This window comes from Trachymyrmex cornetzi, unplaced genomic scaffold (genome assembly GCF_001594075.2).
Source record: "Trachymyrmex cornetzi isolate Tcor2-1 unplaced genomic scaffold, Tcor1.1 scaffold20, whole genome shotgun sequence".
Lineage (NCBI taxonomy): Eukaryota > Metazoa > Arthropoda > Insecta > Hymenoptera > Formicidae > Trachymyrmex > Trachymyrmex cornetzi.
In genome coordinates this window covers 452134-476905 of record NW_017296636.1, presented here as the reverse complement: position 1 = coordinate 476905, position 24772 = coordinate 452134, and the positions used below count along the sequence as shown (strand labels likewise).

Genomic DNA, 24772 nt, shown 5'->3' with positions numbered 1-24772 from the left:
CTCGGCACTGACAGTGAAATTTGGAATAGAGCCAAAATTAAAAATCGTACTAAATTAATTTTGATTTTACAACGTAAGATAAACTTCGAATTTATTGACTTCTTGTGTTCACTTTTTGGGCATAAGTAATTATTCTGCTATTTAGGTTCGCTTGAAAAACCAGCTTTCATAGGAAGACAGCGCCGTTGTAACTGCGCTTAGAGATAAACGCTCGTTGATCTGTAGGTAGTTAATTACGGCGATATTATTACTGAGTAATATTCGAAATACTTCTCAGTACGATTGTGCTGCGCGCAGCGAGCTCGTGTGAAGCGCTGATAAAAGCCGCTGAACAAAGCATTTAGCAGTTAGTCGTATATAAGAGATGTAGATACTCAACGTTCTCGATACAACAAAAGATTATACTACGGTAAAAACTGAAAGTGGTGTTTCCTTGAAAATTTGGTAAATACATCCGGATAGTATAATACATTCGGATAAAGTTTGAATACCGTAGTAGAAACGAATTATCAATTCGTGATCTTAACGGCATTCGGAAGTGAAGCAATGATAACTCTGAAGATATAAGATCAAAAAGGTATCTCCACTGTATAGATATTTTTACACTATTGTGCATACGACGAAAATATAAATCTTTCTCAGGTAAACAATGTTAGCGGGATTAAAAAAGAGAAGTTATCAAATATCACGATTTTACGCAAATCTACCGCCCTTTGGTTTTGACCGTAGTTTTGCACAAAACGCTCCATGAGATTTGGCAGCCATTTCATAGGAGCCCGTACTAACTACATTAGTTAGTATTGTTAGACGAACGGTCAAGTGTTGCTGGTGTATTATTGCGAATAATTCGGTGATATTAATTCCTGATATATGCGAAAAATACGTTAATATATATTCTCGCGAAGATTTTGACTTCTTCAGAGCGACGACAAATCATTGTACTTAAGTCGATCCTCACGTCTGGCACGGCAGAATAGGAAACATGTTGGATGAATTGGGAAACTCAAATATTCAAGGATACTGAATCAATAAAGCACGCGTGATATGCGCTAATCGACGATTGGATATTGAATGACGCTATCGAAATGATTATTGCGTTTACAAACAGCAAACCGTTGATAAGAAGAACGATTACAGACTCAAGGGATGCGAGGAAGAAACATGAATATCTTCTGTCTCGGTTCTCCATCTGGGGATTTTAACCTGATGTAATTCCGGGGAGTCCGCCTTTCGATGCGTCGAAATGGTGCTGAAATCCAAACTCGCCGGAGTTATATCGGTTCTTAGTCCCCTTCGCACTGCCCTTCGACGTACGTTTGCAGTTCTGCGGGATCGGAAGGGTCGGATTCGGTGATGGACTTGTTAAAAAGCCGCAGCATATCGGTTGGTGCAACGCAACTTGCTCTTACGTAGCGACGAAAAGACAGTTAGTTTGGTGCCGTTCGAGATGTAGCCATGTGTACTCATCCGTATATATCGATAGAATCCGAAACAAGCTGCATACCTTGTGCTTGCACACGTGTATAGACACGATACATATACATACACTTAGACATTACTTACATGACGATTCGCCTAACAATCCTAACGTGACTAAAAAAACACGATTGTTGGTCCCTCTACACTTTAGCTTTATCTTGAGTTGCTTATTGTCAGAAGAGAGCTAGAGGGGTAATAGTGATCTATAGGATACTCGAAACTAAAACAAAAAAGAAACAGAAAAAGAAGGGGGGAAAAGAAGAAAGATAAAAAATGAAAAATAAAGAGAGAGAGAGAGGAGAGTGGGAGTATTTTTTGGTATGACGAAGGTACGTGCAACTAGGTATAAAACATATCTTTCTATTGATCGGAGCGGGAATATCATTGTGCCCCAATAACGGGGTACTACGCAAAAGTAAAACAGCTACTACGGGCTAGACTAAGATTAAGAAGTACGATACAAAGATGCAATCATGCGGGGGAGTATCAATGTCAATATTCATGCAAGTCGTACTCTAGAAAAAAGAAAGCTTGCTGAACAAGTTTCGTTGATCGCGGGGATTTACCTGTCTTCTCAAGATAAACGACGACTTATCACACGTAATCGATATCGGTACAAAAGAGTAATCCTTTATGTGACAGAAGGTTATAGTTCAGTTTTATAAATACCGTTCATTGCGCGTTTTTCAATCTTCCTCACTATTTGCCGGAATTATTAAGATCACTGCTGGCGTTCAATCGAAGTAAAATCCTTATAAGTACCTTCCTTATAAGTAGTTTATACGCAAATAAACTAACTTCGAAATCATTGCGATTGCAAGTGATTAAAAAAATGTACAAGTAGATTTTAGTATTATATGCGAATATCACATTCGGATAAATATATCTACTGATAATGTTTTATGTATCATAGAATATTGCATATTTAATATAATATTGATACACAAGCCCTAAGTACACCTCGCATGATAATAATCAAAAATATCTATGAATTAATTATGTACATTTTCTTCAAAAGTGACGCGTTCAAAGCAATCATCTGATTAATAAGTATTATAACTTCAGAGAATTTCTCTTAATTTTCGCTTATAAAAGTACACAAGCGAACTCGTAAGAATGATAATTGGTTATATCATTTTTAAAGCAAATTGATGAGCACTGATCAGAGAAAATTTGAGTCGCGTCACTTTTGAAAATAAAATAAAATATTGAGTAATTATTATTAGCGATACTTATTAGCAGTTCAAATTTCTATCCCGATAACCGCCTGATAAAAGCCTGGTTTTAAAAAATGTTTAATATTATAAAATGGTATATATTCTTTAATAAAAAAATAAATAATGTGAAGGGTAATCGTACCCGGCTTGCCTCGGGATATTGTTAGACAGAGTGTAGATGACACGCCGAAACATTTGTGGCTCCAGGGCAAGTATAAGTGCTATTAGAAGTATCAGCACAGCGACAGCTATGCTCGTCCAACACGCGCAGCTGGCTCTACCGGATGTCTTCATCCTAGTCTTCGGTTCTATCGTATTACCTGAGCAAATCGACCGTACCATACCGTGTGTTTCTGCTATTTAAAGATTATCAATTGCCATGAATTATGGTCGTATATGTGAATTTTGATCAGTTGATTGATTAATTGATTGATTGACTGGCTGACTGATAGGATGATAACTCCACAGCCATGTAATTAGTATGAGAAAGCCGACAATAACAGGATAGTCACATTCTGTCTCGAAAGTCAAAATCGAGATAGATTAATTTTATCATCATTAAACAGTATGCTTACGATTAAATTCTCGTTGGTTCGAAAAATATTGCCTATATTTCAATTTATTACCAAATTAAAAAGCTTCGAAAGATAAACTCAAGTTTTAATCGCGCAACTATTTTCATTGAATATTATGAATAATGAAAATAATCTCATGCAATTGTTGAAAAAGCTTCTGTGAACTAGCTCATATTGTTTAGCATTAAATGACCAGATATATGCGTTGAATTTATATCCCATGACAATTTTTTAAACGTTTGTTGCGATCATTGTATAATTTTTTTTTTTCAATCATTACAAACATTGCCCTGTTGTTTCGTGCAACTAAACGCTATTTCGACAAAATCATGTAAAGCAACTTCGTTAAATCTTATTACATATCACCGAATGTACAATGCGTCGGCGTGTGATATATATATGTTTGATCGTTCAACGTGGCTGATCGCGAATGAAAGTATAGATACTAGTCCCAGGAAGCCCCTGATCACAAACCTCTCCATCTTAGCCAAGACCAACGGAAAAACAAAACAGTAAAAGAATGATGTTCTTATCGAACGTTTCCCAAACGAGAAGCAACACTTAGTCGATCACCATTAATCGTACATGTCACAATTCCTCGAAGCACGAATAAGAATATACCGCATGTTTTATGACTGCAGATTTGTACGACTGTACCTCACAAGCTTTATTTTTCCTTCCGGGTCACTACCCTTTTGTAAAAAGGTACGTACGACGCCATCGACATTGATCTTTGTGCAAAATATCACAGATCATGCAATTTCCAAGCAAACAATTCCCATTTTATCCTTTGCAACCTCGAGTTTCAAGCAATAGAAAGTCAAAGGTCCTCGTAATTAAAAATTAACCAAATTATCTCTCAATTATTTCAAGTTCATGAAAGGATTTCTTTGAAGTTTTAAAATCTATACTTAATGCAAGTACTGCAAAGTATCATAAATAAATAAAAAGGTTATATTAAAACTAAGAGAAAATTTCAAATGCAAATTGTAAATGAGCTAACAGAAGATCTTTGACTGTTTCCAAATCCAAATTTACATCCCTGGAACAACTGTATCTGTGACACATGTAACTTTAGGATTTGAGTGATCTCAATCGACCAACTTAATCGTTCCAAAGATGATCTTCATCGATCAACTTCCACCACCTAATATTAATTCTTCTCATCATGCAACTAGCGGGAAGTACAGGAAAATGCATGGGAGTTGCATGCAAAGGTAGCAGGGATTCAACACCAAGGCTCAACGTGTAATAATCTATGTACAAATATAATATATCTTTTCTTTTTTTTTTTCAGACTCGTTCGTTCACATAATCCAGGAAGTAACCGATTAGCGAGGGAGAGTTCGAGGGGTATGTACATTGCTTATGCAGAAGGTTAGCTGTGAGAGTGCGGTACCTTGGTCGTCCTCCAACGGGGACAGCTCCGCACCTTCGTGCAGTGCTACATCCGACCCGCTGGAACTGCCCAACGTACGCCTCTTGCTCGGGGATCTTCTTCTAGGTTGCGGCGAACCGTCACTATCGGTGTCGCTGTGCATATCGTGCCTTGAACTACCATCGTTCTTGTTGTTGTTATTGTTGTTGTTGTTGCTGGCAAACGTGTCAACACCACCATTTCCAGAACCAGGTGATGTGTCTTGCGAATACTGCACCTCCCATTGTTCATTCGCTGCTGTCCAAGAGGCGGTTTCTCCGATTTCGGATCTCGTTAATTGTTCCTGAAGGCTTCTTAGGGCGGACTCCGCGTCCCCGTAGCCGTCGCCACCACTGCTGGAAGTCATCGTTCTCACCACCCTTTCGGTCTTCTCGATCTCCGACGTCTCCGACATCACGCGTTGCACCATCTGTACGACACCGTCAGGCTCCGATTTGTCGGTCTTTATCATAGTGGTAGAGGAGTCACCGAAATCGAAGATCTCGCTGGGTAGCGTATTAGCGACTTGATTTATCCTCTTGACAACCTCCTCACGCGTTACAGGTTGCAAAGTACTATCCTCTGACGTCAAAGTCACAGTTCTCACCATCTCTACAATACCACCAGTCTCCAATAGTTCCTTCAATTTCGTAGGATCGATCGACGAATTGTTGGTCACTGTAGTTGTTCGTATTTGCTCTACGGAAGGAATTAATTCCGTTTTGCCACTTATCTCGGTCAGATCGTCCGTTTTGACTGTCTGGATCGCATCGTTCGATACTTTCTTTTTCTCCTCTATTGTCTCTTTGATCAACTCTCCATCTGTATCTTCAGTAACGTATTTGACGGTTCGCGAAACCGCCTGTGGATCAATGATGTGATCTTCCGAGAACTTTAATGGGACGGATTTGGGATCGTCGCTCGATTTAGGCACCAGAGGATCGATTTTAAAAGGTATCTTGCTCTTTGGACTGCTCTTGCTCGGTAACTGCATCTCCTGCGTTGGCTTGGAAGGCTGCTCGACCGTTTTATGTGTTCGTGAGGCATCACTAAGCTCCAGATGGAACTCGGGTTTGGTAGACGGCTTGGTGGTGGAGAGACGCGGGGCGGGAACAGGTTGTTTTGATGGAGCAGAAGTAGCATGCCTCTCTACAGTCCCATCAATCTCAGCCGAATCATGCCCTGACCCATCCAAAAGGACATGGACAAGAACAGGAACAAGGACATAAAGCACATTGATACACACTAAGAATTTTAACTCTAGCCCAGCTGCCAAAGTTAGACCGGAAAGATTCGGAGCGTGTCTGCCTCGCATACGCATGTGTACGCGCACATTACGCACTAATTAACGAAAGATTCGCGCTTGGTGCACGCACGCACGCACGCATGTGAGGCATAGGAGAAGCGATCCCGAAGAGATGCGTCTCGCGCATCATGATGCGTGTGCGCGTGCATTGCGGCTCTGCCCGCTTATTTAGTTTTTTTTTAGTTAGTATCAATATTGCAACCAGGATTAGTCTTTTTATCGGAAACGAAAGAGAATACACTCATTAAAAAACGGTGTCTGGTTGTGGCGCCTGAATCTTACTAAAATGTACCATTATGGAAGCAGACAAACGTCGAGAACATTCAGAATATTCCAAATTTTTTCTGAAATCACGCAATTGAAAAAAGTAAAAACTAATCTATATTTCTTTGGCTTGTCTTTTTTTCACAGAGAAATCACTTCCTCGCCGATATGACGATACCACAATTTGCTGGACACGCTATACAACTAGCTAAACTACTCGACGAGTATATATTATATACAGATTAATTTTTTCGAGCAAATGAAAACTCTACCTCTTGTCTTCGACAATACAAAAAAAAAAAGAGATCGGTAACTATTTAGTAAGAGACGTGCGCACAGTATCAGTTAGTGTGAAAGCGTCGGCAGGTGCTAACTATGGAAGATAAAGCTAAATATAAATGAGGGCACCAAAAAACAAAGTCTTCTACCATTATTGATCTTCGATCGGAGATGATGATCCGCGTACGTGAACTCTTTTACATTTTACTCGAGTCGATTTTACGTTACCTGTTTTCGTCGAGGTGTACGCCTGGTCCGCCAGGTTTTGTGCCCGTCGTGCAGCCTCTTTGGTCACGTCTGAAAAGTTCATACAGAGAAAAAAATTGAGTTTACATTTGGAATCGGCAAATATGACATTGAAAGCAATGATTCAACAAAGATTAGATGATGGATGATGTTTTTTTTTCTCTGCATGGCATACCTCAGTTCATGCTTCGCTAGTTGTGGTATTCCTGTTAATTTCAATGAGACATAATTACCGCATAATCGTAAATACGTGATCTCTATATGTTATATACGCTACAAACGAAAAAAAAGAGACACGGTTGGGGCAACAAAATAAGATTCCAATGTTCAAGAAGTAATACTAGGAAAATTATCCATCGTGGTAAAAGAGACGTTTAAAAAATAGCGCAAAAAACCTGGAATCATGCATTAAATAGATATTAACAAAATCGTTAAGACGTAACTGAAAATAAGTGCAGCAAATAATTAAATGTAGTATGTACATATAGGTATATCGTTTGTTCTATTCAATATTAATCGGAGCTTTCTTTGAATCTTCATGCTATAATGAACTCTTCCTGATTTAGATTTCAACTTAAATATATATAATCATAATTAGACACATCGTCTCATTCATGTAAAATTGGATTAACAATATACCCATTCGATACATATGGAATACATAAAGAAAATTTAAAACAATACACAGAAAATTATAATAGGAACAAGCGGTAGTATGATTGTCTCGGATGTTGTCGATTGGTTCTACGGATCGTAAAATGATGAATTAATGGACTGAAAATGACTGAAAGATTAGAGTGTTAGGTTTCATTAATGACTGACGAAGGTGCATGAATGTATATATATGTATATATATCTTTCTCTTTTTTTGCTCTCTGATGTCACGAGAATAACTAGTAAAACTGAAGTTACAGAGAAGCGTCAACTTAATCATTAATCATGTTACACACAGCTGGTATATGTAATATATAATATATAGATATAGATATGGATATAACGCAAGATTATTGCAAGATACCTTCGGTTCTACTGTCAGTGAACTCGGCGAGTGAACTGGGTGGCGGTGGGGTCGTTCGCACAGACTTTGTCACGATTGTGGTGACGGAGTGCCGTGTGCGAGGCTCGGGGTGCCCTACCGTGGTTACTGTCTCTACTACTCTACGCGAATTACCCGAATCGTCTGACCCTGTCTCCTTACCCGAACTTTTCTTTTGTGGAATGCGAGATACTTTCTTAACGCTAACTGTCTCGGTTAAATGCTCGACGCCACCGGACGTCTCTGACCTGCCAGCTATATCGGATCTACGAACTACCTCCTGAGCAATCTCGCCTGTGCGTTTCGATCCTACTCTATCACCGTTTCTTTTTGTCGCTGGCGTTTCAGTCACCTTGCCCGTTCTCTTAGTGATAGGCGAAGCTTTGCCCGTGCCTTTCGCGTCCACTGGTAATTGTGACTTCGGGGGAGTCTTTCTCGTAGTTTTAACGGCACTGACAGATTTGTTCTTCGCATCAATTGTAGATTTGGCGGATTTATCTTTCGCTTGAGCGAGATCGCTCTTAGTACGAGCTTCTTCCGCGGTTGCTTCTTGCTTGGTCTCTTCCAGGAAGTCCTTCATATCATCCGTTGCATCTTCTACTGCGTGTTTGGCGCTCTTAACCACGCCTGATAAAAAACTGCCTGATTTTTGTTTGATCTTTTTAGTATCTTTCGCGGTTTTGTCCTTAACAGTCTCTGCCGTACTAGCGACTGCACCTGTGCCAGTAGCCAATTTTCCTTTCACTACTCGTGTATCTTCCTTTGCTTCGCTTACAATGGCATCTTTGGCGCGTTTAGTTTTCTGTGTCACATCTTGATTAGTAGATTTAACTTTTTCCCCGGCTTGCGTCACACTATGCCCTATCTTACTTCCCGCCGCTTTCACAGTAGAGATCGTTTTGTCCTTTGCACCTTTTATACTGGAAAGACTCTTCTCCTTAGCGTCTTTCGTGCCTTTCACAACTTTACCCGTAGAGGTTTTAATTTCAACAACGGCTTTATCCTTCGCTTTTTCCAGTTCTTTTGATTTTGTCGCCGCGGCTTCTCTAGCGAGTGCTTCATCAGCAGCTGCTTCTTGCCTGGTTACTTCCAGAAAGTCTTTCACGTCGTCGGAAATTTCCTTTCCTGTTTGCTTTGCACTCTGAATAACTCCAGATAGGAAATCTGAACCCGTGTCCTTCGCCTTTTTAGCATCTTTCGCAAGTTCGTCTTTGGCTGCTTTGGCGCCGTCGGCGACAGCATCGGCACTTGTTAATAATTTATCCTTCACCGCCTTTGTATCCTCTTTTATTTCTTTATCGAGACTTTCTCTGGCATGCCCTATACCATGTGCAATATCCGTGGTTTTAGATTCTATTTTTTCACCAACCTTCTTTGTTTCAGTCGCTAGCTTATCAACTGCAATCTTCGTAGTGTCCGCTACTTGAATCACTGAGTCAGAAATTTTATCTTTAGCGTCCTTAACATCAGTTACTATTTCTTTTGTAACATCCTTTGCGCTATCAATAACATCTTTCTTGTGTTCCAGTTTCTTCACACCAACCGTTGCAATTTCTTTAGCACGAGCTTCTTCTAATTTCGCCTCGTACTTTGTCTCGTCCAGAAATTCTTTAACGTCGTCCCTTGCGCTTCCAACAGCATGTTTCGCACCTTTAACTATTCCCGAGAGAAAACTGGATCCCTTTTCTTTAGTTTTTTTCGCTTCTTTAGTTGCCTTATCCTTAGCTGTTTCAGCACCATGGGCCACAGTTTCGACTTCTCCTGCCAATTTCTCTTTCACCTTTTTCGTATCATCCTGTACTTCCTTGACAACCGCATCTTTAGTATCTGCAACTTTTTGTGCAACATCCTGTGCTGTTGAATCAAATTTATCACCAACTTTCTTTACTTCTGCTGTCACTTTGTCTTTAGCAGCTTTACCTGCATCTGTAGCCTTCTGAATATCTTCCGAGACTTTTTCAATGACTTTTTCTTTTGTATCTTTCGCTGCAGTCATAGTCTTATCCTTAGTACCTTTTATTCTAGCAGCAGCTTGATCAGTTGTATCTTTTACATCAGTAACGACAGCATCCTTTTTATGTTCTAATTCTTTCAATCCAGCCGCTGCTGCTTCCTTAGCATGAGTTTCTTCCAGTTCTGCCTCTCGTTTTGTTTCATCTAGAAATTCTTTGACATCGTCTGCTGCGCTTTCAACAGAATGCTTGGCACCTTTAAATATTCCCGATAGAAAACCGGAACCTTTTTCTTTAACTTTCTTCACATCTTTAGTCGCTTTATCTTTAGCAGCCTGACTACCATCGGCTACAGCGCTTATATCAGATGACACTTTTTCTTTCACCAATTTTTTTGCATCATCTTTCACTTTTATAGCCACTGCATCCTTAGCATCTATAACACTTTGTGTAACATCTTCCGCGGTTGTTTCTATTTCTCCACCAATTTTTTTCGTTTCTGTTACGACTTTCTCACCAACTGCCTTTGTGGTATCGGTAATTTTATGAACATCTTTGGAAATGTCATCAGTAACTTTGTCTTTTTCATCTTTTATGGTAGAAACTGTTTTATCCTTCGCATCTTTCACATCAGCGACAGTTTTGTCTATTACCTCCTGAACTCCGGCTATCGTAGAATCTTTTTTGTCTTTTAAAGTTTTGAGATCAGCAGCCATTTCTTTCTCAGCGCGTTCTTTTTCTATAGAAGCTTCTCTTTTCGTTTCGTCCAAGAATTCTTTGACGTCGCCAGATGCATCTTCTACAGCATGCTTTGCACCTTTAAATATCCCGGAAAAAAAGCCACTTGTTTTTTCCTTCGTTTTTCTCGCTTTATCTTTTGCACTGTCTACAACCTCCGCGGCAGAGTCAGCGGTTGCTGTCAATTGTCCTTTTATCTTCCTTGTATCTTTTTTCACTTCTTTAACCGCTGCATCTTTAATATCCTTGGAAGCTTGTGCAACGTCTGTCGCGGTTTCTTCTACTTTTTCACCGGTCTTTTTCGTTTCTGCTACTACTTTCTCGCCGACTGCTTTCGTGCCATCGGTAACTTTCTGCACGTCTTTGGAAACTTCCTCGGCAAATTTATCCTTTTGATCTTTAACAACAGAAACTGCTTTATCCTTTGCATGTTTCGCATCTATTGCTGCTTGTTCAATTTCGGTTATTAATTTTTCTTTCACCTTTTTCGTATCATCCTGTACTTCCTTGACAACCGCATCTTTGGTATCTGCAACTTTTTGTGCAACATCCTGTGTCGTTGAATCCAATTTCTCACCAACTTTCTTTACTTCTGCTGTCACTTTATCTTTAGCAGCTTTACTCGCATCTGTAGCCTTTTGAATATCTTCCGAGACTTTTCCAATAACTTTTTCTTTTGTATCTTTGGCTGCGGCAACAGTCTTATCTTTGACATCTTTTATTCCAACAACAGCTTGATCAGTCGTATCTTTTATGCCAATAACAACAGCATCTTTTTTATGTTCCAATTCCTTCAACCCAGCCGCTTCCTTAGCACGAGCTTCTTCCGATTCTGCTTCACGTTTCGTTTCATCTAGAAATTCTTTGACATCATCTGCTGCGCTTTCAACAGAATGTTTGGCACCTTTAAATATGCCTGACAGAAAACCGGACCCTTTTTCCTTTGTCTTCTTTGCCCCTTTAACCGCTTTATCCTTAACAGTCTCAGCACTTTCAGTCACAGCTTCAACTCCAGCTGTCATTTTTTCTTTCATTACTTTGCTTTCATCTCTAGCTTCTTTAATGGCTGCATCTTTCGAATGCGAAATCCCGTGTGCAATGTCTTGTACTGTTGAATCCAATTTCTCACCAGCTTTCTTTACTTCTGATGCTGCTTTGTCTTTAGCAGCTTTACCTGCATCAGTAGCTTTCTGAATATCTTCCGAAACTTTCTTAGTGACTGTATCTGTCGTATCTTTTGCTGCGGCGACAGTTTTATCCTTAGCTTCTTTTATTTCAGCGACAGTTCGATCTGCAGTGTCTTTTACATCACTGACAACAGCATCCTTCTTATGTTCCAATTTTTTCAAATCAGTAACTGCTGCTTCTTTAATACGAGCTTCTTCCAATTCTGCCTCATGTTTTGTTTCATCTAAAAATTCTTTGACATCGTCTGCTGCATCTTCTACAGCATGTTTCGCACCTTTGAAGATACCAGAGAAGAAACCACCTGTTTTTTCCTTAGCTTTCTTCACTTCTTTCGACGTTTTATCTTTTGCGCTATCAACAGCTTCTGCAGCCGCATCAACGCCTGCTTTTAATTTATCTTCAATTTTCTTTGCATCTTCCTTTACTTCAGTAATTGTAGCATCTTTAATGTCCTTGGTAGCATGGCCAACATCTGCGGCAGTTTCGCCTATTTTTTCACCGATCTTTTTCGTTTCCGCTGCTACGCTCTCGCCAACTGCTTTTGTGGTATCAGCAACTTTCTGCGTATCTTTGGAGATTTCTTCGATAATTTTATCCTTTTGATCTTTAACACCAGAAATTGTTTTATCTTTTGCATGTTTCATGTCAGCTGTAGCTTTATCTGCAACATCTTTTACACCTGTTGCCGCTGCATCTTTTTTATCTTTCAAGTCTCTAAGTTCCGATGCAATTTTTTCCTTAGCATGTTCTTCTTCCAATTGAGCATCTCTCTTTGTATCATCCATAAATTCTTTAACATCGTCAGCAGCATCTTCTACGGCATGTTTAGCGCCTTTAAATATACCAGAAAAGAAGCCACCTGTTTTATCCTTAGCTTTTTTCGCTTCTTTTGACGCTTTATCCTTTGCACTGTCTGCAGCATCCGCTGCTACATCAATCCTTGCTGCTAATTTTTCTTTCACTAACTTTACATCATCTTTTACCTCTTTAATTGCTGTATCTTTAGTATCCTTGGCAGTTTGTGCAACTTCTGCCGCAGTTTCCTCTATTTTTTCTCCGATTTTCTTCGTTTCATCTACTACTTTCTCACTAGCTGCTTTCGTGACGTCGGCAACTTTCTCGACCGCTTTATCTTTTTGGTCCTTTAGTGTAGAAACTGTTTTATCTTTTGCATCTTTTACATCGGTGATGGCTTTGTCTGCGGCCTCTTGAACTCCAGTAATAACAGCGTCTTGCTTATCTTTCAAATCTTTAAGACCTGCAGCAACTTCTTCTTTAGCACGTTGTTTTTCTAATGAAGCTTCTCTTTTTGTTTCCTCCAAGAATTCCTTAATATCGTCAGTTGTCTCTTCTGCGGCATGTTTTCCTCCTTTAAATATACCAGAAAAGAAACGACCTGTTTTTTCCTTAGCCTTTTTCGCTTCTTTTGTGGCTTTGTCCTTTACGCTGTCCGTAGTTTCTACAGCAGCATCAGCACCTGCTGTCAATTTTTCTTTTACTAATTTTGTATCTTCTTTTAATTCCTTAACTGCCGTATCTTTAGTATCTTTAATATCTTGCACAACATCCGATGCAGATTCTTCTATTTTCTCACCAACTTCTTTCGTTTTTGCTGCTACTTTTTCACCGCTTGCTTTCGTCGCATCGGCAACCTTCTGTACGTCCGTCGAAATTTTTTCCACAATTTTATCCTTTTTGTCTTTAGCAACAGAAATAACTTTATCTTTTGCCTCTTTCGCGTCATCGGCACCTTTGTCTGCAGCCTGTTGAATACCAGAAACAATCGTATCTTTCTCATCTTTCAAATCTTTAAGTCCTCGAGTAATCTCTTCTTTAGCATGTTCTTTTTCTATTGAAGCTTCTCTTTTTTTCTCATCCAGAAATTCTTTGGCATCACCAGTTGCATCTTCTACAGCATGTTTGGCGCCTTTAAATATACCAGAAAAGAAGCGACCTGTTTTATCTTTAGCTTTCTTTGCTTCTTTTGTCACTTTGTCCTTTGTACTATCCGCAGCTTCTACGGTAGCATCAGCACCTGCAGTTAATTTTTCTTTTACTAATTTTGCATCTTCTTTTACCTCTTTAATAGCTGCATCTTTAGTATCCCTGGTAGCTTGTGCAACATCTGCCGCAGTTTCCTCTATTTTTTCTCCGATTTTTTTCGTTTCATCTGCTACTTTCTCACCAGCTGCTTTCGTGGTGTCAGCAACTTTACGCGCATCTTTAGAAACATCCTCGACAACTTTATCCTTTTTGTCTTTTACTGCAGAGACAGTTTTGTCTTTAATAGCTTTTGCGTCAATAACGGTTTTATCAGCAACATCTTGAATACTAGTAACAAGAGCTTCTTTTGTATCTTTCAAGTCTTTGACACCTTCAACGATTTTTTCTTTGGCTTGCTCTTGTTTCAGAGTGGTTTCCTTCTTTGTCTCGTCTACAAATTCTTTTACATCGTCAGATACTTCTTCTACAGAATGCTTTGCGCTCTTAAATATTCCCGAAAGAAAACCACTACCCTTTTCTTTAGCTTTTTTTGATTCCTTAATTACTTTATCTTTCGTAGTTGTAGCACTTTCTGCTACAGCATCACCACCTGCTTGTAATTTATCTTTTGCTGCTTGTACATCTTCCTTTACTTCTTTTGCCACGCTATCTTTAACATCTGCAACACCTTGCGCGATGTCATCGATAATTCGTTTTTCATCTGTAACTACTTTATCGCCTGCCACTTTAGTGGCGTCGATAGTCTTTTCGACTTGGTCAACTATTTTCTCAGTAACACGATCTTTTGTTTCTTTCGCTTCGGAAATCATGCGGTCTGTTTCATGCTCCAGAGTTTTTAGTTCGGCTTCTGCTGCTTCCTTGACATGCGCTTGCTCTAATGCTGCCTCCTTTTTCGTTTCGTCCAGGAATTCTTTTACATCATCCACTGCGCTGTCCGTAGAATGTTTCGATCCTCTAAATATTCCCGAAAAAAATCCAGTAGCTTTTTCCTTAGCTTTCTTCGCCTCTTTAGTTGCCTTGTCTTTAGTGACTTCTACTGAATCCGATATAGATTCAGCTTTGGCAGCCAATTTTTCCTTTATAACGTTAGCATCTTCTTTTGCTTCTGTAACAGCTGTATCCTTAATATCTTTCACATCATGTCCAACATCTGCCACGGAAGTTTCTACTTTATCGACTACTTCTTTGGTCTTTGTGATTACGTCATCACGAGCTGCTTTCAAATCATGTGCTGCTTTGTCCATGTCTTTGGCAGCTGTGTCTACCAATTTGTCTTTCGTATCTTTCGCGATAGAAACTGTTCTATCTTCGGCATCTTCCACACTCTTAACGGTTTTGTCCACGGCATCCTTTGTACTATGCATCATATCATCTTTCTTACGTTCTAACCTTTCCAATTCTTTAGTCGCTTCCTTTTTGGCATCGCTTACATGTTCCTTCACATCTTCAGATACATCTTCCGCAGTGTGTTTTGCACCTTTAAATATACCAGAAAAGAATCCACCAGTTTTTTCTTTAACTTTCTTCGCTTCTTTTGTTGTTTTATCTTTTGCACTTTCCGCAACTTCCGCAGCAACATCAGCACTTTCTGCTAATTTATCTTTTACGAATTTTGTATCCTCTTTCATTTCCTTAACTGCTTCTTCTTTAGCATCTTTCACATCTCGTACGACATCTGTTGCAGTTTCTTCTATTTTTTCACCGAACTTCCTCGTCTCTGATGCAACTTTTTCACCGGCTGTTTTTGTAGTATCGGCAACTTTTTGTACGTCTTTGGAAAGTTTCTCTGCACTTTTATCTTTCTTATCTTTTACAGAAGCAACTGTTGTATCTTTCGTGTCTTTCACATGAGTGATGGTTTTGTCTACCGATTCTTGAACTTTAGTTGCAACAACGTCCTTTTTATCCTTCAAATCTTTAAGCTCCGCAGCAATTTTTTCTTTGGTACGTTCTTCCTCCAAAACAGCTTCCTTCTTCGTCTCATCCATAAATTCTTTGACATCGTCAGCAGCATCTTCTACGGCATGTTTAGCGCCTTTAAATATACCAGAAAAGAAGCCACCTGTTTTTTCCTTAGCTTTTTTCGCTTCTTTTGACGCTTTATCCTTTGCACCGTCTGCAGCATCCGCTGCCACCTCAACACCTGCTGCTAATTTTTCTTTCACTAATTTTGTATCTTCTTTTACTTCTTTAATTGCTGTATCTTTAGTATCCTTGGCAGTTTGTGCAACTTCTGTCACTGTTTCCTCTATTTTTTCTCCGATTTTTTTAGTTTCATCTGCTACTTTCTCACCAGCTGCTTTCGTGGCGTCGGTAACTTTTTGCGCATCTTTGGAAATTTCCTCGACAACTTTATGCTTTTTGTCTTTTATTACAGAAACTGTTTTGTCTTTTGCTTCCTTCCCTTTATCGACGGCTTCATCCACAGTTTCTTGAACTTCAGTGACAACAGCGTCTTTTTTATCTTTCAGATCTTTCAAACTTGCAGTAGCCTTTTCTTTGGCACGTTCTTCTTCCATTTCAGCTTCTTTCTTCGTCTCGTCCAAGAATTCTTTAACATCGTCTGTCGCATCTTCTACGGCGTGTTTCGCACCTTTAAAAATACCGGAGAAGAAACCAGTTGTTTTTTCTTTAGCTTTTTTTGCTTCTTTTGTCGCTTTTTCCTTTGCACTGTCTGCAGCTTGTGCTGTCGCATCAGCGCCAGCAATTAATTTTTCTTTCACTAATTTTGTATCATCTTTTACCTCTTTGATTGCTGCATCTTTAGTATCTTTGGTAGCTTGTGCAACTTCTGTCGCAGTTTCCTCTATTTTTTCTTCGATTTTCTTCGTTTCATCCGCTACTTTCTCACCAACCGCTTTCGTGGTATCGGCAACTTTCTGCGCATCTTTGGAAATTTCTTCGACAACCTTATCTTTCTTGTCTTTCATTGCAGATACTGTTTTATCTTTCGTGTCTTTTGCGTCAATAATGGCCTTGTCTGTAGTTTCTTGAATTCCTGCAATCACGGCATCTTTTCTATCCTTCAAATCTTTAATATTTGCAGCAACATCTTCTTTAATACGTTCTTTTTCTAATGATGCTTCTCTTTTCGTTTCATCCAAAAATTCTTTGACGTTGTCAGTTGTATCTTCCACAGTATGTTTAGCGCCTTTAAATATACCAGACAGAAAACCACTGGTTTTTTCTTTAACCTTTTTTGCTTCTTTCGTTGCTTTATCCTTCGCACCTTCCGCGGTTTCTGCAGCAACATTGACATCTGCTATCAGTTTATCTTTAACTTTCTTTGTATCCTTTTTCACTTCTTTAACTGCTGCATCTTTAGTGTGCTTGGCAGTATGCGCAATATCCGTCGCGGTATCTCCTATTATTTCACCAATTTTCTTTGTTTCCGTTGTTATTTTCTCATCAGTTGTTTTCGCGGTATCGGAAATTTTCTGAGTACCTTTGGAAATTTCTTCAACAATTTCATCCTTTTTGTCTTTTACTGCAGAGACTGCTTTCTCTTTTGCTTCCTTCCCTTTATCGACGGCTTCATCCACAGTTTCTTGAACTCCAATGACAACAGCGTCTTTTTTATCTTTCAGATCTTTCAGACTTGCAGCAGCCTTTTCTTTGGCACGTTCCTCTTCAAACGCAGCATCCTTTTTCGTCTCATCCATAAATTCTTTAACATCGTCAGCCGCATCTTCTACAGCGTGCTTGGCACCTTTAAAAATACCGGAGAAGAAACCAGTTGTTTTTTCCTTTGTTTTCTTTACCTGTTTCGTCGCTTTATCCTTTGTGCTATCTACCGTCATGACAGCAGCATCAGTACCTTCTGCCAATTTTTCTTTCACTAATTTCGTATCTTCCTTTATCTCCTTGACAGCTACATCTTTAGTCTCCTTAGCAGTTTTCGCAACATCTGCCGCGGCATATTCCATCTTTTCACCTACCTCCTTTGTTTCTGCTGTTACTTTTTCACCGACTGCTTTTGTTGCATCGGTCACTTTTTCAGCATCTTTCGACACTTCTTCTACAAGTTTATCTTTCTTATCTTTTATTACAGAAACAGTTTTATCCTTAGCTTCTTTTATATCAAAGAAGGCTGTGTCTGCAGTTTGTTGAACTTCGGTAACGACTGTATCCTTCTTATCTTTCAAATCTTTAATACTTGCCGTAACTTCTTCCTTAATATGTTCTTTTTCTAAAGAAGCTTCTTTTCTTGTTTTATCCAAAAATTCTTTAACATCATCAGATGCATCTTCAGCAACATGTTTTCCACCTTTGAAAATGCCAGAAAAGAAACCACTAGTTTTTTCTTTAGCTTTTTTCGTTTCTTTTGTCGCTTTATCCTTCGTACTATCTGCAATTTCTGAAGCAGCAACAGCACCAGCTGCTAATTTTCCTTTCACTAATTTTGTATCATCTTTTACCTCTTTAATTGCTGCATCTTTAGTATCCTTAGCAGCTTGTGCAACTTCTGTTGCACTTTCCTTCATTTTTTCTCCGATTTTCTTCGTTTCATCTGCTACTTTTTCACCAGCTGTTTTCGTGGCGTCGGCAACTTTCTGTGCATCTTTGGAAACTTCCTCTACAATTTTATCCTTTTGGTCTTTTAGTGTAGAAATTGTTTTATCTTTTGCTTCTTTCACTCCATCGGCAGCTTTGTCCAATGTTTCGTGAACTCCACTAACAGCAGTGTCTTTTTTATCTTTCAGATCTTTCAGACTTGCAGCAGCTTTTTCTTTGCCACGTTCTTCTTCCATTTCAGCTTCTTTTTTCGTCTCATCCAAGAATTCTTTAACGTCATCTGTTGCATCTTCTACGGCGTGTTTCGTACCTTTAAAAATACCGGAGAAGAAACCAGTTGTTTTGTCTTTAGCTTTCTTTGTTTCTTTTGTCACTTTTTCCTTTGTACTGTCCGCAGCTTCTGTTGCCGCATCAGCGCCTGCTGCCAATTTTTCTTTTACTAATTTTGCATCTTCTTTTACCTCTTTAATAGCTGCATCTTTAGTATCCTGGGTAGCTTGTGCAACATCTGTCGAAGTTTCCTCTATTTTTTCTCCGATTTTCTTCGTTTCATCTGTTACTTTCTCACCAGCTGCTTTTGCAGCGTCAGCAACTTTCTGTGCATCTTTGGAAACTTCCTCGACAACTTTATCTTTTGTGTCTTTCACTGCAGACACTGTTTTATCTTTTGCTTCTTTCACTTCATCGACAGCTTTGTCCAATGTTTCTTGAACTCCACTAACAGCAGTGTCTTTTTTATCTTTCAGATCTTTCAGACTTGCAGCAGCCTTTTCTTTGGCATGTTCTTCTTCCATTTCAGCTTCTTTTTTCGTCTCATCCAAGAATTCTTTTACGTCATCCGTCGCATCTTCTACGGCATGTTTCGCACCTTTAAAAATACCGGAAAAGAAGCCAGTTGTTTTTTCTTTAGCTTTTTTTGCTTCTTTTGTCGCTTTTTCCTTTGCACTGTCTGCAGCTTGTGCTGCCGCATCAGCGCCAGCAGTTAATTTTTCTTTCACTAATTTTGTATCATCTTTTACCTCTTTAATAGCTGCATCTTTAGTATCCTTGGTAGCTTGTGCAACATCTGCCGAAGTTTCCTCTATTTTTTCTCCGATTTTCTTCGTTTCATCTGTTACTTTCTCACCAGCTGCTTTCGTAGCGTCAGCAACTTTCTGTGCATCTTTGGAAACTTCCTCGACAACTTTATCTTTTGTGTCTTTTACTGCAGACACTGTTTTATCTTTTGCTTCTTTCACTTTATCGGCAGCTTTGTCCAATGTTTCTTGAACTCCACTAACAGCAGTGTCTTTTTTATCTTTCAGATCTTTCAGACTTGCAGCAGCCTTTTCTTTGTCACGTTCTTCTTCCATTTCAGCTTCTTTTTTCGTCTCATCCAAGAATTCTTTAACGTCATCTGTTGCATCTTCTACGGCGTGTTTCGTACCTTTAAAAATACCGGAGAAGAAACCAGTTGTTTTTTCTTTAGCTTTCTTTGTTTCTTTTGTCACTTTTTCTTTTGCGCTATCCGCAGCTTCTGCTGCCGCATCAGCGCCAGCTGCTAATTTTCCTTTCACTAATTTTGTATCATCTTTTACCTCTTTAATTACTGCATCTTTAGTATCCTTGGCAGCTTGTGCAACATCTGCCGAAGTTTCCTCTATTTTTTCTCCGATTTTCTTCGTTTCATCTGTTACTTTCTCACCAGCTGCTTTCGTAGCGTCAGCAACTTTTTGTGCATCTTTGGAGACTTCCTCGACAACTTTATCCTTTTGATCTTTTAATGCAGAAACTGTTTTGTCTTTTGCTTCTTTCATTTTTTCGGCGGTTTTGTGTTTTGCTTCTTTCACTTTTTCGGCGGTTTTGTCCACAGTTTCTTGAACATCACTAACAGCTGTGTCTTTTTTATCTTTCAGATCTTTCAGACTTGCAGCAGCTTTTTCTTTGGCTCGTTCTTCTTCTAATGCAGCTTCCTTTTTCGCTTCGTCCATAAATTCTTTAACATCGTCAGCTGCATCTTCTACGGCATGTTTCGCACCTTTGAATATGCCAGAGAAGAAACCGCTTCCTTTCTCTTTAATTTTTTTCGCTTCTTTGGTAGCTTTGTCCTTAGCAGATGTTGCAGTATCTTCAGTTGATTCAACCCCGGATGATAATTTTTCTTCCACCATTTTTGTATCCTCCTTTATCTCCGTAATGATTGTATCTTTGAATTCTGTACCTGCTTGTACAGCATCCTTCGCAGTGCCTTCTATTTTTTCACTCACTTTCTTTGTATCTGTTATAGCTTTTTCAGTAGCTGCTTTTGCATGATCCGTTGCCTTCTCTACGTCTTTCGAAATCTTCTCCGAGACTTTTTCTTTCTTTCCCTTCACAATGGACACCGTCTTATTTTTGGATTCTTTAATGTCGGTAACAGTTCTGTCAGCAATGTCCTTCGCGCCTGTTATTAAAGCATCTTTTTTCGCTTCGAGATCTTTCAAGCCAGTGGCTGCCGCTTCTTTGGCTCGTGCTTCCTCTAAAGCAGCTTCTTTCTTCGTATCGTCCAAGAATTCCTTGACGTCGGATGTTTCCTCTACAGCATGCTTCGCACCTTTAAATATCCCCGATAGGAATCCTGTACCTTTGTCTTTCGCTTTCTTTGCTTCCTTAGTCGTTTTGTCTTTTGCAGTTTCAACGCTATCGACGACATCGTGTGTTTTCTCTTCTACTTTTTTGGCAATCACGTCTTTACCATCCTGGACGGCTTTACTAACGTCTTCTGCTGCAATTGTGATGTGCTGGTCAACTGTTTTTATCTCTCTTGATAATTTATCATCTTTATCTTTCGAATCTGTCAATTCGCCCATGATATTCGCCATATTCCGCGAATCTTCCAGGAACGCTGTAGTTACTTTTCGTAAGTCTTCGTGGCCACTATCTGGCAGTTCGAGCGAAGGTGTCTTCTCCTTAGATCTACTCCTGGATCTGGAACCTCTCGCTTGTTTGGGACTTCTAAATATACCGAAAATGCCGCTTCCCTTATCTTTTTCAACAGCTTCATCTTCGGGAATGATAGATTTTTTTATCTTCTCATCTATAGGCGGAGTTCTTGTAACACTCTCTGGTAACTCTTCTTCAGCTTGCTTCAAGTTCTCTGCCATCTGTATTGTGTCTTCTAGAAGTTTCGCCGTTGCCAATCGAATGTCTTCGTCTCCGCTATCAAAAGAGGTATCCTTCGAAGAACTATGCTCTCGGGATCTGCTTCTCTTTTTGCTTTTGAGTTTCGGGCTCTTAAACATACCGAAGAAGCCGCCACTCTTTTCTTTGATATCGTCGCCCATCTCTTTTTCTGTCTCGGGTGCTTTCGGTTCCGACGTATCGGATTTTATTTCTGCAGCAGGTTTTTCGACATCTTTTTTTTCTTCCTTCTGAATTTTCTCCTTGTCAATGTCCGCTTTCCCGTTTACCTCTTCGTGGATAGTCTTCTCGATCTTCATTGTGGTTTGTACAACATCGTAAGATTTACTGACTTTATCCGCAGGAATATCGTCGTAATGAGTAGACGACACGAAAGTACGTACCTCTGCTTTGGGAGTGATTTTTGTGCCGTCGCTTTTGTACGCAATCGGTAACACGCTAGAGTCAGCAATCTTCCGCGTATCATCCAAGAGTTTCTCCGTTACGGCTTTGATTTCCTCATCGCCGCTGTCAAAGGATGTCTCCTTCGATTTGAGTTTTTTGTCCTTGGATTTTGGACTCTTAAAGATACCGAAGAAGCCACTCTTCTCCTTTACTTGATCTTCTTCCTTTTCGTCATCCTTACTAGGTGGCTGCTCATCCGTTGAAATGATCTTTGCTTTGCTTTTGGTATCCTCGATGACTTTCGCGCCAGTTTTCACAGCTTTTTCCGTTTCTTTTTCGATTATGCTAGGCACTTCGACAATCTGAGTTGCTTCTATCTCTTTCTCCTTTTCCTTCATTTGTAATTCCAATAATTCCTCGTTTTCCTTTGCGATTGCTGCCAGCTTTTTCTTCTCTTTTTTTGCGATTTGTTCTGCGGATTCTTTAGGTTTCTCAACATGAATAGCAGGTAAGACAGATCCATCTTCGTCTTTTTTAGACTTACTTTTGAACAAACTCGAGAAGAAGCTCGTCTTATCTTTACCGTCATCATCGGTCTCAGCAGCCTCTGTTTTTTTGTCTTCTTTCTCCACTGGTTTAGCAAGATCTTCGTAAGGTACATGCATGCCTGCAGCGATTCGTCGAGAATCTTCTAAAAATTCCACAGTAGCTGATCTTACATCGGGTGCAGTTGTGATTTCTGGTAATCTGCTGTCAAAATGCGAATCCGTTACTTCGGTAGAAGGAAATTCTGGCTGCTGTTCAGAAACTTTCGTTAGGACAGCCTTCGATTCCTCGTCACCACTGTCAAAGGATGTGTCCTTTGAACCTTTCTTGCCTCTCTTCAATTTGGAGCCTTTAAAAATTCCCGAAAAAATTCCGCCGCTCTTATCCTTTGTTTTCTTCTCTTCGTCTGATTTTTCTTCCGTGCTGTCTACCGAATGTGGCACGTTGTAAACATCTTCATAAGCCGTTTTCGCAATCTTCGTAACAGTCTCTTTATCCTTCTCCTTCTCCTTATCTTTATCTTTATTTCTGTCTGCTGGAGTTTTAATTTCTGACTTCTTTTGATCAGTTCGAACTATTGTGTCGACCTTTACCGTTTTTTGCGTAACAATCGCGTCCGTAGGAACTGCGCCCAACTTTTCGTCGACTTCCTTACCCTCCTTAGATAGTTTCTCTTTCTCGCTAACAACGTCTTTTTTATCGGGGGAAACTATTACCGTTTCTTTCGTAGTCACGGTCTCAGTCGGAGTCTGTTTTATTACCGTAGTCTTAGTTACTACTGTCTGACCTACTTTCGGATCACCACTAACAGAAACTACTGTTTTTGAAGTGCTAACTTTGGGATCCGGCGTCCCACCACGATGTTGTTTAATCATCGGCGGTTCAATACTAGGGATTTGCTCTAATTTGGGAACGAAACCTTCCGGCTCGGTGGCCGCTTGATCTAAATGAACATTAATTACAGTCTGCCCTATTGCACCCCGCGCCTCTTTATTGTCCCGCGCATCATCATCATCATCATCATCATAAACCACCGACCACCCTTCCTTCGCTAACTTCCCCTTCTCTTTCTCTGCGTCTGCTATTACACCTGTTAATTAAGTATAATATATTTTAAGCATCTGTATACGTGGTAGCAAAATAAAGGAACACAATTTTATTGTCAATTTCGTCATCATTAGTGTAAGCTGGCTCGCTCTTTGATTGCTCTTTTGATTGAACTGCGGTTAGACTGTAGTAGTGTGGTTTGTGCGTGGAGTGTATGTGCTGTGGAGCAGCCATCTTCTCACTACATCGTTATATACGCAAGGCAAATGTGATTCAAGAAGGAGAAGTAACATCAGTTGCTACCAACAATCAATACTGGTGCAACGTACATACGTACTTTGATTTTTCAATAAATTGCATTGAAACGTTCTCAGTAGCTTGCAATTTCGAAATGTTTTTCTGCGAAAATACTACAATTAGTATCATAATATTAACTATGAAATGGACGCTAAAGGTACTAAAATGAAGCTGTTAGAGAATATAAATTCGACATATATTCAGCTTCACAAAGAACTCTTGATTACTGTTTTAAGTAACAACAACAGTCAATTGCTATTAGTAATGACTTTAGTAATTTTTAATCTATCAGTTATAGGTAAAGGAAACGATATTCTGATGGCCTACGCGACAACGATCTTTTCTAATGACAGCTGCTCCGTGCGCGCACACAATTAGGCCCACATATTGGCCATTCATGCAACGCCAAATAATTGCAGCGAAACCTTGCTGAAACAAATTAATCTAAAAGTGTTCGCGAAATATTAAGGATATTAGTGGGGATGATTAAATGAGGTATAAAAATTATTGTATATAATATACGATTATAAGTAATAGCTGCTTGATAGGCCGAGATAAAATAATCCGTTATTATTTATATTAAAGTAAAAGCAAGCTGGTAAAATTCTGAAGAGGTCCGCATTGGCTTCCAGAACCTGTGAGTGGACGGCGTAGAGACAAATGTTTAGTGCTCATGTACGTTACTTGCACTCTGCAAACGTACGTTGTTCTTTATAAGCTGAGACAAATTTTATGCATTGACGTGAATCGTGTCCACAATCATAATAATAATAATAATAATAATATTCCTTATTCATTGTATTAGCATTTATTCAACCGCAACGTTTCGCTGAAATAAGATCGTGCACACTGTTGATTGAATACTTACGTACAAAAAATTAAAGCTTGCATCATAAACGACGATAATAAGTCACAAGTGAAAATTCAATGTACGAAATAGATTAGCATTGAAATATAGCAGCTTAGAAACTACGTTATTGGCATATAATAGTCTATACGCCAATACAATTAAAAATAATTATGTGCATTTGTTGCGACGTAACTGCATAATGGTAACATGTATCATTTTTACAAATGAAGAAATAATATTCGTCTATAGGAATGTACAAGAAAATTCACCGAA

General features: G+C 39.3%; 1 protein-coding gene across 17 annotated transcripts in view; it reads right to left on the bottom strand.

The window, feature by feature from the left end:
• Positions 1–24772, bottom strand: part of LOC108759637 (ankyrin-3) — an 86742-nt gene that overhangs the window by 1876 nt on the left and 60094 nt on the right. For 11 of the 17 annotated variants that reach the window (XM_018505138.1, XM_018505137.1, XM_018505140.1 and 8 more), the window contains 3 exons: positions 7802–23395; positions 6766–6834; positions 4671–5870 (listed from right to left, as the gene is read on the bottom strand). In XM_018505138.1, the coding sequence (XP_018360640.1) occupies positions 4671–5870; positions 6766–6834; positions 7802–23395 (16863 nt within the window). Of the gene's footprint in view, positions 1–2838; positions 3017–4670; positions 5871–6765; positions 6835–7801; positions 23396–24772 lie in introns of all 17 variants that reach the window. The other 6 variants (XM_018505148.1, XM_018505146.1, XM_018505139.1 and 3 more) reach the window with 6 other exon arrangements.